The sequence below is a fragment of the Bos mutus genome, chromosome 7, assembly GCF_027580195.1.
Source record: "Bos mutus isolate GX-2022 chromosome 7, NWIPB_WYAK_1.1, whole genome shotgun sequence".
In the NCBI taxonomy this organism is placed as follows: Eukaryota; Metazoa; Chordata; class Mammalia; order Artiodactyla; family Bovidae; genus Bos; species Bos mutus.
Window position 1 is genome coordinate 49,335,432 of NC_091623.1, and position 15,662 is coordinate 49,351,093.

At 54.4% G+C, this 15,662-nt stretch overlaps 1 protein-coding gene across 1 annotated transcript in view; it reads right to left on the minus strand.

Annotated features, from left to right (window-relative positions):
- ADAMTS2 (ADAM metallopeptidase with thrombospondin type 1 motif 2) overlaps window positions 1–14,082 on the minus strand; it is a 246,255-nt gene extending 232,173 nt beyond the window's left edge. The window contains exons 1-2 of the mRNA XM_070373478.1: window positions 13,814–14,082; window positions 12,408–12,802 (exon numbers count right to left, since the gene is read on the minus strand). Coding sequence (XP_070229579.1) covers window positions 12,408–12,802; window positions 13,814–13,928 — 510 coding nt within the window. The 5' untranslated portion in view covers window positions 13,929–14,082. The remainder of the gene's footprint in view (window positions 1–12,407; window positions 12,803–13,813) is intronic.
- Between the last annotated feature and the right edge of the window lie 1,580 nt (window positions 14,083–15,662).

The window sequence follows — 15,662 nt, forward strand, 5'->3', positions numbered from 1 at the left end:
GGATGTTTCTAACCTGACAAAACAATTCTGAAATTCAATTGAATGAATAAACAGATGTGACCAGCCAGGAAAATTTTGCAAAATAACAGCAAAATGGGAAGTATCCAGTCAGATGTTTCAAAGCAGCACGATCCAACAGAGATGGCATATGAATGCTACATGCAGCCATGTTTTTAAAAAGGTAAATTTAATTTCAGCAATATATTTTACTTAGCCCAATATATCCAAACTATTATCATATTAACTTGTAGTCACTATTGAATTTATCCTTTAGACATTTTATATTCTTTTTCTTTGGTGCTAAGTCTTTGAATTCTGGTGTATATTTTGCACTCAAGAGCACTTCTCAGTCCTGACCCACCACATCTCAAATAGCCAACAGCCTCGAGTGGCTTATAGCTACCATAATGGACAGCATAGTTGTCAAATAGCCAATATTTTACATATTCGAGCTTTAAAGCTCTAATAATGAACATAATTCAGTACTGGTACAAGAACATATACCTTATTTGCCGTGGGGTCCAATCCCTGCTTTCAAAGGAGAAATATCCAGGTTCAAAGACGAATCTTTGAACATTCTGCTCGTAGAGCCGGGAAGGGTTAGTCCCTGCAGTATGGACAACCCAGGCTCTGCCATCACCCTGGTGCCCTACCATGGGCATTGCATGCCAGCTCTCAGGGACTAAAACCATTAATCACACGTAACATCATCAAAATAACAAAACCACATGTCCAGGAATCTAAGACACACATTTTTCACATTTACCACATCCAAACTCAGGATGAAATCCATGGGTCTTTGCACTGCTGGCAGCCGGCAGCAACTGTGGGGTGGCTGGCATTGCCTGGCACACACCAACTCTGCCACGGTGTTTCATATTGCCATCACGTCACCTGACTTATGTGCGGGGTCGCCGACACTTGCCACCCAACATGTCTTCAAGAAGTCACTCTGTGACGCAAAAATTACAGTCTGTACGGAAAGACACAGAGAGCTTTGGCATCCAGAGGAATGTCCCTGGAGGAAGGACCATGACCTCATTCCTTTATTAAAGAGAGGAAGATACCAGGAGTAGATGAAGCCAGTCACACACTAAGTAAGCAATGTGAGCAAGGCAGGCGAGCGAGGCAGGAGCCACCACGCGGAGCAGCCAGTGGCAGGGTGGTGGCTGCCTACACTCCACGAGACCACGGTTAAGGTGCAACGGAGCAGTTCAGTTGGAGTGCCCCCTCTTTCCTTCTGTGTCCTCTAATTGATGGCACCTTAGACACAATGAAACTCAGAAACGGCCCACATTTCCCAAATCATCGACCTGGGCTAAGCGCTGCTAAATCCTGCAGCCCTCCTTCCAAAGCCCAATGAGGGGGCCAATCCGAAGAACGGGCAACGTTTGGGCAATCCAAACATCGGCAGTGTTGAGGCCCTTGTCAAGGCTGCCCAGCTGCCAGGGACAAAGCTAACCACGGGACACGGCAGCCTCCAACCCACGTTAAGTCCACCGCTCACCATGGCGCTCACTGAAACATGCATGGCAGGGTGGGGCGGCGCAGAGCCTGCGGAGCCTTGTCCTGGACGCTAGGGCCTCCTCCGCCTCACAGAGGAAGCTGTGTGCCCCCTCCACAGGCCCTGGAGGAGACGTGCAGTGCAATTGAAATTCATGGATGAGCCCGAGGAGCCGGCTCCAGACTCAGTAATAACTTCTCCATATTAATGGCAGCACAGCAGAGCCGGTGGACAGCTGACATTTAATATGAAACATACGCAGCAGAGCCAGAGGCTCCTACCCGGGCCCTCCCATTCGAGAACGCCTGCCAGGCGGGAGAGCAGGGCCCAAGGCAGCACCCAGATTCAGGGGGCAGGAGTCATGCCCTCCCCTCAGTCCCTCCATCCCACCTCAGTCCCCTCCCTTGCAGGAAAGCCCCGCTGAGAACATACATGATCACACACACACTCACACTTGAGTGCACACACTCGCACACGTGCTTACTCAGATGCACACAGACATACACACAGATACCCACACACACTCATATGCACACACACCATACTCATACAGATATGCATACATGTGCACACGTTTCCACATACACATGCACACATATTCCCATGGACAGGAACGTGCACACATATTCACATATACCAGCAGCCTGCTGTGTTCAGGCTACAACACAAAATTCCCCTGTTTGCCCAAGTGGAGGAGGGCAATAGGGGTGATCACAGACATGTCTGCCTGTCAGTACAGACCCACAGTCCTGGCAGAGGCCCCCAAAACACTTGACCCTACATACCTCAGAGGCCAGAAGAGGAGGCCCAGGCCACAGCTCAGGCCACCACACAGCAAAGCCCCCCTGGATGCGGAAGTGGACACCCCAGGCCACGGTGGGGGTGGGGAGCACTCCTGTGGCCCAGAATGGTGAGCTCTTCGATGCCTCCTCTACTCAGGGAGGTTGTGGTACCTGTGGTTCTCGCAGAAGGCCTGGGTGAAGACCCAGCCTCTCCTCGCCTCCCTCCTGATGCTGGTCCCTCCTCATTCATTAATTGCTGGGGACATGGGGGCACAGGCAGTCAGCCATCAGGCAAGGGAACCTGAAACCTGCCAGCACCGAAAGGAGCAGCAGCTCACGACCAGTGCCAGAGACGCAGAAGCAGGCAGTGCAGCCAGGGCAGGGGTGGCAGAAGACGGTCGGTAAAGAGCCTTCCTGGCCTGAGACTCAGGCGGCAACCAACCGTGCTGGCCTCCATGAGGGGCCTAGTCAGGCTCCACTCTGCTCCTGCATGCACTGCCAGGCCACGATGACTGGCTATGGGACGGTCCCAAGACCTAAGCCTGTCCATTCTGCATGGAGCGAAGAACTGTTCCCTTTTAGAACCTGGTTATGCCTGTGCAGTGTGAGGAGTGTGTGTACAGCTACAGCCAAAGGTTCACCAGAGAACAGAGTCACACTGGGGAGAAGGAGCTGGGCAAGCGGGGACACGACTCCACCTCTGAATTACCTGCACAGCCTTCCCAGTCCCCAGAAGCCTTGTATGTGTGCGTGATACCCCATGGACCGCAGCCTACCAGGCTCCTCCGTCTACGGGATTTTCCAGGCAAGAGTACTGGAGTGGGGTGCCATTGCCTTCTCCAGATAAAATATACACATAACACAAAATTTACCATCTTAGCCACTTTGAAGTGTATGGTTTGCTGGCATTAAATACATTCACAAAGTTGTGCAATGATCACCACCATCCATCTCCAGAACCCTTTCCTTTTTGTAAAACTGAAGTTCTGTATCGACAACGCTCTGTCTTCCTCCTTCAGCTCCTGACAGCCACAACTTACAACTCTACCCCGTCTCTAAGATTCTGATAAACAAAAAGGCCTTCAGATGCCATATTGGCTGAAGCCTGGTGAGTCTGGATTTCCAACCACAGACCCGCCTACGCCATTCTAAGGGGGCCACCACGAGGCGGGCAGGGGCCGTGGGCTGCTCCTCTGCTGCTTCCGGCACAAACCCCTGACAAGCCAGCCTCCACCAGCCACAGGTCAGTGCACCCAGTCCCAGCAGGGAAGAGCCCCTGGGAAGCTCCTTCCCTCCCACCAAACGGCACTAGGTGAGAAGTGGCGGGGAGGCCATCCATCTGTGGATGCCCCGGAAGAGACCAGGGGGTATCTGTAATGAAGTAAGCCTGGGTTCTCAGCAAGTTCTCAAAGAAAGCTCCTGCCTGCAGGAAGCCCTGCCCATCTACTAATCCCGCTGCCAGTGCAGCTCTCAACACTTCCACACATGCCTCTGGAGGCCCGGTCAAGACCTCAGAGCTCCGTGGAGTCACATTGGATGCATTTGCTCACGTAATATCAACAGACTCAGAAATGCTGCTTCTCTGAAGAAACATCTGCATGTCTGGCAGCAAAGAGCCTGTGTTCCCAAGGGCCAAAAATCTATCAAGGAATGCAGGGCATAGACCGGCCATGGTTCCCACCTCTCCTTCTATCACACTGATCCCCTCAACTGATCGCCATTTGGTGCCAAGACACCAGAGTTGCTTTATAAAGGTCTCAGAAATTATTATTCCAGCCCCACTTGCCACCTGAACAAACTGAAGCTCATTGCTCAAAGCTGGATGGTGACTTGCCAGAGCCCAGTCTTTTCAGGCCCAGAGGGGGTCCCTCCCTTACTTAAGTTTCATTTAGACCACGGACTTTCAACTTGTCTTTCATGAACTCCAAAGTGGGGGCAAGAAAACTGCATAAAACCACATGAGAATACAACGCTTTCCTGCGGAAAAGGAGCTTTTGGGCACTCTTCTAGGGGGCCTACCCCGCTGAGTGTGGACATTCTGGGGTAGGTCCACATACCCCATCCCTGGGTATGGAGAGGTGGACCATCCCTGGGTATGGGGCACAGGGTCTTGAGGGCCAAAGGACTGCACAGGCTTCTATCCCCCACTCCACAGACACTCATTTCATGGCCCCTAGCTGAGCTCCACCCAGCTGGAGCTGGGCCCTGTGGACCCAGGTACAAATTGCCTATGGTACAAGTTACCAAAGAAGCATGGGGTACAATGTGGCATGTGAATGTCTAGGACAGCTTCCTGGATGAAACGCCATTTAGCTGAGACTACACTGGACTCCAAAATCACAGCAGATGGTGATGGCAGCCATGAAATTAAAAGACACTTTCTCCTTGGAAGAAAAGCTATGACAAACCTAGACAGCATATTAAAAAGCAGAGACGTTACTTTGCCAACAAAAGCTTTTATAGTCAAAGCTATGGTTTTTCCAGTAAGTCAGTATGGATGTGAGAGCTGGACCATAAGGAAGGCTGAGCGTCGAAGAATTGATACCTTTGAACTGTGGTATTGGAGAAGACTCTTGAGAGTCCCTTGGACTGCAAGGAGATCAAATCCTAAAGGAAGTCAATCGTGAATATTCATTGGAAGGACTGATAATGAAGATGAAACTCCAATACTTTGGCCACCTGATACAAAGAGCTGACTCATTGGAAAAGACCTTGACGCTGGGAAAGATTGAAGGTGGGAGGAGAAGGGACCACGAATGACGAGATGATTGGATGGCATCATCGACTCAATGGACATGAGTTTGAGCAAGCTCCAGGAGAAGCCTGGCATGCTGTAGTCCATGGCGTCACCAAGAGTCAGACAGGACTGAGCGACTGAACAACAACAGAGTGAGCCAACTAAAGAGGGAGGTAAGAGTGGTCCAGGCAAGGGCACGGTCTGTGCAAAGGGTCTAAGACGGCAGTGTCCAGTGGCAGAGAAACTAAAAGCTTGATGTGACTGTAGTACAGGCATGAGGGGGGACACAGTGACAGACAAGGCTGAAGACTACTGGGTCAGTTCATGGGAGGCCTCCTATGCCAAGCCAGGCCTCCCTGGTGGCTCAGACGGTAAAGAATCTGCCTGCAACACAGGAGACCCACGTTCCATCCCTGGGTCGGGAAGATCCCCTAGAGAAGGAAATGGCAATGCACTCCAGTATTCCTACCTGGGAAATCCCATGGACAGAGAAGCCTGGTAGGCTACAGCTTATGGGGTACAAAGAGTCAGACACAACTGAGTGACTAGCAGTTTCAGTGTGTCTGAATTTTTTTTTTTTTTTTTGGATTTTTTAAGGGCAATCAGAACCAATTAAGACCACTACTCAAGAAAAGTCTTAAGCAAAGGAGTGACATGATTGAATGCATGGTTTACAAAAATCAGTCTGGTAGCTGTGTGGGGAGAGAGTTGCTCCAGTTTGGAGTCCCTAAGGATCACAGGGCTTGGAGTTAGGCATGGTAGAAAGCTGTGAACTGAGATCAAGTCTGGAGATGTCTATGATTATGACTAGCTGCATGTGAGGGTCATGGAGAGAGCAGGGAGGGGCAATCCTGGGATTCCCGCCCAAGTGAACGATGAGGTCTGGAGGACAGTAGAGAGACCCACGTTCCATTTCAGAAGCCTGGGTCACTCAAGGAAGGGTCCCACGAGGCAGCTTGGCAGGCAAGTCTGGAGCACAGGAAGAGACGTGGGACCTGAAGTCTGGGTGAAGTGTGGTGGCCCAGCACACTGGTCCTTCCCCTTGCTTTCTGATAAAACCTCAATACGTTCCAGAGTTTGGGGATCTGACCCTCACTCTCAACTCCAAAGATGGGCAAGAGACTCTAGCTAGGCTCACATCACAGTGTTTGATTCAAAGGTGGGCCTATAACCTAAGGGCTCCCCAGGTGTTCAGTTCAGTTCAGTTCAGTTGCTTAGTCATGTCCGACTCTTTGCAGCCCCATGGACTGCAGCACGCCAGGCCTCCCTGTCCATCACCAACTCCCAGAGTTGACTCAAACTCATGTCCATTGAGTCAGTGATGCCATCCAACCATCTCAGCCTCTGTCGTCCCCTTGTCCTCCTGCCTTCAATCTTTCCCAGCATCAGGGTCTTTTCAAATGAGTCAGCTCTTCGCATCAGGTGGCCAAAGTATTAGAGTTGCAGCTTCAGCATCAATCCTTCCAATGAATATTCAGGACTGATTTCCTTTAGGTTGGGTCTCCCTCAGTCCAAGGGACTCTCAAGAGTCTTCTCCAACACCACAGTTCAAAAGCATCAATTCTTCAGTGCTCAGCTTTCTTTATAGTCCAACTCTCACATCCATACATGACCACTGGAAAAACCATAGCTTTGACTAGATAGACCTTTGTTGGCAAAGTAATGTCTCTGCTTTTTAATGTGCTGTCTAGGTTGGTCATAACTTGAAGCACCCCTGAGCCACTAGATCCAGCCATGCCTGAAGTCCGCCTCAGGACCCCAAGGAACTGGGCCCACGACATCTTGCTTGTTTCATCCAAGTTGGCTTTCCACCACTTCAGCTGAATGCATCTTAAACAACAAGGAGAATAGTAAGCCAGGTAGGAGGCTGAGACCACCTTGGGAAGCTGTGTAGATTGCCAAGAGTAGGGGCCAAGCAGGAGCCTCTGCTCCTCTGACCTGAGGAGCCCCAACACCCAGGGAACTCAGACGTTCCCGCAGCCCCTCTTTGATGTTCCTGAGACCTTCTCATTGCCCTCCAGGCAGTGCCAAGGCAAGGTGAAAGGTGAGGAGACTCTACAAAGGGCAACTGCAAGTCCTACACACTTCTCACCCGTTGCCCTGCAGCCCAAGCGTGTTGCCCCTGCCCTCGCCATTCTAGCACCTGAGCCAGCTGGAACCCAGCGTGCAGCCTCAAATACAGTGGCCTTTATAGAAAAATTAAACTCAATTCCATCCCTTAGGCCAGCAAACGACCTCTCTCTCTCTGTGGCCCTCAGTGACTTTCAACGCCCATCAAGACTCTACAGAGCAGGGGCCTGGCCGGCATAGCAGCCCAGCAGGGGAGCCCCAGCCCACAAGGCCGCAGGCCTTGATCATGCCCCTCAGAGTCGCTGCCCAGCCCATAGACATTCCCACCGATGGCCTTGCCAACCAGAGACGCCAGGCCAGAGAAGTCCCCCTGAGCAGCAGTGCATGGAGGAGACAGAGGTGCGGCAGGGCACTCCCATCCCACTGGAGTCTCCGCTGCCGTTACCTCCCCACAGGGACTCGGGCCGCCTGAAAGGGGTGCAGCCAGAGCATGTCAGCCGCAAGTCACGAAGCCACCTGGCCACCAGACCTACCCCCAGCTCCCACTCACTGACGCCAACGACAGGCAGTGCTGCGGACCAAGAAGGTCTTCGGGAGCTGACTAGAAGAGGTAGGAAATGTTTTAAAGAAATGCATTGCTTTATTTTATTTTATTTTGGCATGCAATAAAGGCAATAACATGTAGTAAGCACGGTCTTAGAACCAAATAGACATGTATTTAAATACAGACCCACAAAGCCTGAAGCAGGCTATCTCAGTTAATTCATCTGTAAAATGGGAATAATATCAGTCACACAGTATAGGGGGTGGTGAGGATTAATCAAGGTGATATAGCATAAGGTGCTCAACGGAAAGCCTGACACATAACATGGGCACAGTAAACCGACGTTCTGTTATTATTTTTTTATCAACAGGCTTCTCATGAGTCTTTAGTGAGCATGTAAAAATGACATGGAATTACATATCATGTGGCCTGAGAGGTACTAGAGAATTCTTCCATAGCAATGAGATATACAAGTATCCTTTGTTAAGCATCATTTTCTCACTCATTGTGAAAAGGCAAATGTTAACCTTCCCCTGAGAATATGATGAACAATATCTACCTAGTGGCTATAAGAGAACCTGGAAACTACACCTACCAACCTCTCTGTAAATAAAATGTACGGTGTGTCTTATGAAGCATGTGGCTTTTCCAGTGGTCACGTATGGATGTGAGAGTTGCACCATAAAGAAAGCTGAGCACCAAAGAATTGACGCTTTTGAACTGTGGTGTTGGGAAGACTCTTGAGAGTCCCTTGGACTGCAAGAAGATCAAACCAGTCAATCCTACAGGAAATCAACCCTAAATATTCATTGGAAGGACTGATGCTGAAGCTGAAGCTCCAACACTTTGGCCAGCTAATGCAAAAAGCCAACTCATTGGAAAAGACCCTGATGCTGGGAAAAATTGAGGGCAGGTGGAGGAGGGGACGACAGAGGATGAGACGGTTGGATGGCATCACCGACTCGATGGACATGAGTTTGAGCAGGCTCCAGGAGATGGTGAAGGACAGGAAAGCCTGGCGTGCTACAGTCCATGGGGTTGCAGAGAGTCAGACACGACTGAGTGACTGAACAACAACATGAAGCATGTGGCATTTCTTGAATCTACACCTCTACCTGACTCAGCTAGAATCGTCACCTTGGCCAGCCCAGGCCCTCACCTCATGTCATTCTAGGGAGCAACACCCCTTGCACTCTCCATCCACCGGGTTCTACAAACCTCATGTTCTGTTTCTCATGGGAGCATCTGACCCCAGCCTGAATAGAGTGCTGCCCAGGAGTCAGCCAGAATTATCAGAGAAAGATTATCAGCCAGCACCACTGCGCCCCTTGACTTACCACAGAAGGACTCCACCTGAGAACAAAGCCAATACATAAAAAGGTGGAGGCAGAGAGGCAACGCGGGAGGAGCACCTGGATCCAGCCAGGCCTGAAGGCAGAGCATCGTAAGAGCCACTAACTTCCCTTTTCTGTTTCAATGGTCTGACTTGTGTTTCCTTCACTCATGACTAAAAGGATCCTGACCATAAGAATCCCCTCGTGCTAAACAGAAAAGGAGACTGCTGTCCACAGAAACCAGAGCTACTACTGCCTTCCTTTAAGGCAGAGAAACAAACTCAGCACCAAGCAAGTAGATGAGTAAATGTGTGTCCCAGGCCAGAAGCAGGCCAACAGGTGTGAAAAGGCCTATGGCTCTGGGGAGAGGCTCATCCCACCTAAGCACCTAAGCACCTCAACCTAAGCTGTGAGCTGCCAGCTGCCTGCTGTGACCCTGCTTCATGGTTTTTCCACTTGTCTTCCAGGAATGCACATTCCTGGGGTTCCTGCAAAGAAGAGGTTGATGGCCTCATCTGCATGGGAAGTGCTACAATACATGAAGTTCAAGAGGTTTCTTTATTACAGAGCTTCTCAGAGATCACAATGAGCCTCCCTGAATCTCCCAGGTTGAAAGCAAGTTGCAGCGTTTCCCACACCAGTTGTCCATTGAACCGCATTTGCTCAGAGAAACTTGTGGTGTGATCCTATAGAACTCCTTTGCAGAAATTAGGGTGTGATACTTTGCTTCTCAAAGGGCAGTCCCAAACCCCAGGAGCATCAGCCTGGTAGTTCATTAGAAACGCAGAACCTTGAACCCTACCCTAGACATGCTGACTCAGAATCTGAATTGTAACAAGATCCCTGAGGATCTACACAGACACTGCAGCCTGGCACACCTGCTTCTGTGTGTTTCACTATCTATGAAGGAAGAGCAGGCTCAGAGGAAGGGGTACTGTGCAGCATGGCTGCTGAAATGCATGCAGGACCATGAGGGAATGGCTCGGGAGTGAGTAGAGTTCTACCACCACATATCAAGCGCTTCTACTTGCCCAGACTTGGAAGCACCCTGGCAGAAGGGGCTGGACAGAACCAGGCCAGACTCCTACCACCACAGACAGTGTGGCCTTGGGCAAGCCACTCAATCTCCCAGAGCCTCAGCTGCCCATCTGTAAATGAGGGATGAAGAATCCCTCCCACTACAGGGCTGCTGTGGACCAGAAACATGATGTTTAAACCCTAGGCGCTTTGCAATCGGCCCATCAGTGATACACAGTGGGACTTAACTAGTTAAGGAATTAAGTGATATCAAATCAGGACATTCACACACCAAAAAGAAAGAAGGACAAGGAAAGAAGAACTAATGATGCTGCTCCACTGTCTCAAAGCCATTTTCACTGACCACATTCAAGGCCACGCTGGCAGACTCCAGCCCCTTTCAGCTCCAGTCTGCTCTCCAGTTGTCTCTTGCACTTCTGCTGGTGTGTGTCCCGTACATGTGACATCTCACTGCGCCTGTTCTGATCAAGCCAATTCACACCTGGTACTTCTCTGCATATGCTCTTCCCTCTGGGCCTTTGCCCCCTGGCAACTCATGCTCAAAGAGCCCCCAAGAGCATGCTTTCCAAGCCCTGACCAGAGTGGGCCCCAGACTGTTAGCTGAGCACGGTGCCCCGGGGGGGAGCAGCGGGGGCGGGCACCAGGCCAGCTACATCTCTGACCAGCACAGCAGACAACTGTGCTTGGAAGTACTGGCTGAAAAAACAAACCACAGAATGAACAGATGAATGAATGATACATGAACAAAGCCTCTCTGAAATGCTTTCCATCAAGAATTACTCAGCACACAGGAGTTGCTCAACAACAGACTGAGGAAATGCAACCCACTCCAGTATTCTTGCGGGGGAAATCCCATGGACAGAGGAGCCCGGCAGGCTACAGTCCATGGGGTCACAAAGAGTTGGACACGACTGAGCAACTAACAACAGACCACTTCCATGTCAACTCCCCCACCCCAGCTCAGGCCACCACCACCCCCATTCCGAGCCCCCAACACCAATTTCCTTTCATTTAGGAAATTCACCTCCAGCGTAAAAACAAGACACACTTATGAAGTCTGGGATATCCTCAGAGGCAACAGAATATAAAGGGCTGCACCATGTTACCCAGCTATTCCAAGGACATTCACGGTTGTTTGCAATACGTCTGGGTTCCAACTAAATCCAGCCAAAGGCAGTGATTTTCCGAAGCAACAAGTGACATTTCCTGTGTGTCCATAAAAAGAACACCACCGGTTGTGGGGTTCTGTGTAATTGCTGGCTCTGCAACTTGCAGGGCAAGCCTGAGGACGGGGGGCTTGGGGGCCACCAGGGCTGGGAGAGAGGCCACTTGCTCCGAGCAGGAGTCCCCTGAGTAGTAATTACAGCGGAACCCATGGTGGGCGGCTTCAGATGTCTGGCCAGCACAGCCAGCCTGACCACCACACAGCCAATCCAAAATAGAAAACTGCAGTGGCTTCTGCCATGTGCCAGGCCCCGGGGTGGCCAGACAGAGCACTGCCAATGTCAGCCTCCTCCCTAAGCATTGATCCAGGCTTCCTCCAAGGCTCTCTTATGCAAAGCCATGGTCCCTCTAGGCTCCTGGAAGCAGGAGAACTTCCCAGAGCTCTGGTCACACTGAGGGGCCCAGCCAGTCCCAGAAGGGTCCCTCTCCCCAGCCTCTCCTGTCCTTCAGGGGCTGCCCGGGGGCACCAGAGACTGCATTTCCAAATGCTCCGCTTGGCTCAAAATAGAGAGAGAAAACTAACTTTTCAAATAACCAGCTGAAATCCAACAGGAAACCACAGCATAAAAAATCAGCCAGGGGGCAGAGGGATAACTGGGCATTTCAGCACCATTGCCTGTTCGCTGGGCTGGCACCACCTGCACACACAGAAACAAAAAAACCACCCACCTGCATACGTGCCCCCTCACACACATATCACACGTGCTACAATGCACAGCAACACACTGAACAGACACTGACATACAAATGAGCAAAAACCTGTGAATACACACACGCACAAGACACAAGAACACGGTCACATGTTCACACAAGTGCACATGTACTTAGATACTAGCACCCATGCCAAAACACGTGTGCAGATGCATGCACTCACCGAGATATACACACACCTGAATGCAAAAGGAAAACCAGTTCCTGTAGGCTTAAGGGGGACCACACTTGGCTACTTGCTAAATACTTTGGAAATGTGGCCCTCCCCCTGCGTAAATCACCCTCTTGGGCCAGTCAAAACAACCTGCCTTCCAGCCAACCCCTTCGGTGGTCCCTAAGCACAAGGGGTGCAGAGAAGGTCCTCAGTACAGGCCTTGCCCTCCCAGCAGACCCCCAGATAACCGGCTTCCAAAGCCCGCGTGAGAGCAGTGGACAGACAGAAGGGAGAGAAGCGCGTACTCACCAGCCCATCGCAGTTGCTGAGCGCCACGGAGGAGGATTCAGCCAGGCCCGCGACGTCTCCGACGTAGAGGCAGGTCCCAAGCAGGGGCTCCACGCGGGTGGCACCCGATTCTCCCTGCCACTCCACCGTGGCCCCAGGCGCCACGAGGCGGGCGTTGGGCCGCAGCCGCAGGTGCAGGTCTCGGCCAAACACCGTAACATTGTAGAAGAGGCGGCCACCGGGGTCCTCCTCGCTGCCTCCAGAGAGCCCCGGTATCTGGGCAGGGGCGGCCCTGCGGGTCCGCACCCCAGCTGGGGCCGTCGCCGCCGACACCACGTGGGACACCAAGCGGCCCTGGGCGTCAGTGCGCACCGGCACCGCCAGGATGCGCTCGGCTCCGTGCCCCTGGGGCCCGCCTGCAAAGGGAAGGGGCGTTAGACCAGCCGAGACCGGGAAGCCCCAGGGCCCCGCCACCGAGCACAGCATCCTCCCAAACCCCGCCCCATGGCGAAGGGAAGGGCGTTCCACTAGGCATCCCCCAGAAACTAGCCTGCACCTCCCCGGCCTTCTTCCAATCGGGAAGGGGCGTTAACGGGGCTACCACGCTGGCGCTCCTCCGACCTCCGGTCGACCCTTCTGGGGCCCTCCCAACCAAGAGCTCTGCCCCCTGCCCCGTTCCAAGTTGGGGTTCCTCAGCTCCTCGCAGTTCCCCAGGGGCGGGCCCGGTCAGGCCGTCCCCCGCCCCTTGAACCTACCGTCCTTGGCAGGACAGGGGGCTGCTCTGAAGCCATTCCCGGTTGGTTCCCTACCCGTGCGCTTCTACCTCTCAGCAGTCCCCGCCGCGCGACTGCCCTCACCGCTCGCCTCCGGAGCTGCGAGGACTCGGCTCCCCCCGGCACCGGCGGCCTGTCCTCCGCGTACAGCTCCAGGTTAGCCCGTTGCCGGCCGCCTCCCCCGCGTGCCCGAGAACAGGGAGGGGTGGAGCCGGGTCCCTCCGATCTTCGAGGATCCCCTCCGGGGCGCCCCAACCAATCCTCAAGGCCCAAGGCGGCGCGCTCTGCACCCGACTGCTCCCGAGCGTCTCCGGACGCGAGCCGGGGCGCCGCCTCGCCCTGGCTCCCCCGGACCCGCTGGTGCTGATGCTGCGCTCGTCGCCGCTGGGCTTTCCCGGCCCTCTGTCTCCACGCTCGGCGTCCCGGGAGCCGCGAGCGCTCCGGGGCTCCCCCCGGCCCGAGATTCCCGGGTGCGCCGCAGGGCGCCCCCTGCCCGACCAACCCGGCCCCGAAGTTGGCCAACTTGGCCCCGGGCGGGGCGCGCGGAGTTTGCCCAAGTCGAGCCGGACGCCGCCTGGGGAGGGGGCGGTGGGGCGCGCGGGGCGGAACCCGGCCGACTGGGGTCGCGAGGCGTGGGGACTCGGCCGCACCTACCTGGGGGGTCGGCGGCGGCGGCGGCGAGCCGGGCGTCCGCGGGCAGCGGCAGCAGCAGGAGCAGCAACAGCGCGGGGCAGAGCAGGCGGCCGGCGGCTCCCGCCGGCGGATCCATGGCAGCCGGACCACAGCCGGGGCCCCGCACTCGCAGCCGGCGCGAAAGTTCCCCGCGCGCCGCCCAGCCCACATCTGGGGCAGCTGGAGCCGCCCGCAGCTGCAGCACCGCAGGGCGCGGGGCGGAGGAGGCGAGGCGCGGAGGGGAGGGCGGGGGAGCGCGGAGGGGAGGCGGGGAGAGGGAAGGAGCGCGAGCGAGGGAGGCGGGAGGGAGGAGAAGGCGCGCGAGGGGGAGGGCGGGGACGGCGGGCGCCTCAGCCTGCGGTGACCCGGCGCTTCTTGGCGCGGCGGCCGCCGCCGCCGCCCGCTCCCCTCCTCGCGCCGTCGCCGCCGCGGTTCCCGGCTCGTAGCGAAGCAGAGACACCCCGAGGCGGCGGCAGAGAAGCGCCGCGGGTCGGGTCGGGGGAGCCCCGCGGCCGGCCACCTTCGACGCGCCCAGCGCACTCGTGGCGCGCCACCTCGGAGGAGCAAGTTCCCCGCCCAAAGAGGACTCGGGGCCCCCGGGTCCCAGCCGTCGGTCTCGGGGCGCAAGAGATGGCCCCTCTCTGTGCGCCCTCGGGTGGGCGGAGAGGCCTGATTACTGTGGGTCTGAGACAGGCCTTTTGACCAGATGGAGACTCCAGGGACTGGAAGAGTTTTCCAGGAGGGGGTGTGCACCACAGGGGCCTCCCCAAAGACCAACTTTTACCCTTCCAGAGAGAGGCAAGGCTCCCTCAGTCCCCAGTTGCTCTTTGCCTTAAGGTCTCCCCACACACCCTGTACTCTTCCTCCCCAACCCTCCACTGCAGCCTGCGAGCACAGTCTCCTCCTCGTAGACCTGGGCTCTGCCCGCTAGACCTCACAGGTTGCCTCCCTCACCTGTCCTGAGTCCTGCATGGGCTTCTCGAAGTCTGGTCTTTGCACTCACCCAGGCTCTGCCTGAAATAGCCTCTCCACACTCTGCCCACCGTTTCCAACTCAGCCTCCAAGGCGTCCCTCTGCAGCCTGGAGCCAGTTTGCAGTCGAAGCCCATCCCCAGCTGGACTCCTCATCCTTTCGCTGCCTGGAGTCACCATCCTACCGTGTCTACTGTCCCCAGGCACAATGACCTCCCCACCCCCATCCTGCCCAGGAACTCACTTCCAAACGTGTCTATGGGAACACCTCTGCTGTGTGACCCCTGCCTCAAGTCCCTGAAGGGGAGACACCTGTCCCTTTGGAGTTTCTTATTCACCCTGCCCCCAGCCTGAGTGGCCAGGGCTTTGGGGTTGGCTTGGCCAGGCGGGGCCTGATGACTCAGATCCCTCCATGCCCACCAGAAGGGCCCAGTCTTACGGGGAAAACATGTGACTTGGGGAACTTGCTTTAGCTGTGGTTTCATATCCTTAGTTCCATCATTTCCAGGACCTGGGTGTATGAGCACTGCAGCTTGACGGTCATCTTCACATGGAAGCTTCTCTCTGTGTCACCTGAGGGTGCCCACCACAGCATCCAGCCCCCAGGTATGGTGACCATTTGTTGTCAGTGTTTAAACCGGTGACATTTCACCTAAAATTTTAAACTTTTGACTTCTCTTGAGAAATTGGAAAGTGAGACCACACTGGGCCTGCATTTCTACTTATCAGTGATAAAATGAAGCAAATGCTCTGCAGTTTGCTGTAGGTGTCCTTCCCTTACCCCCAACAGTCGTCCACTTTTGTGACCTCTGATGCTTCCAGAGAAAGTGGATGGAGATCAGTGTATGAGGAAAGAGCCA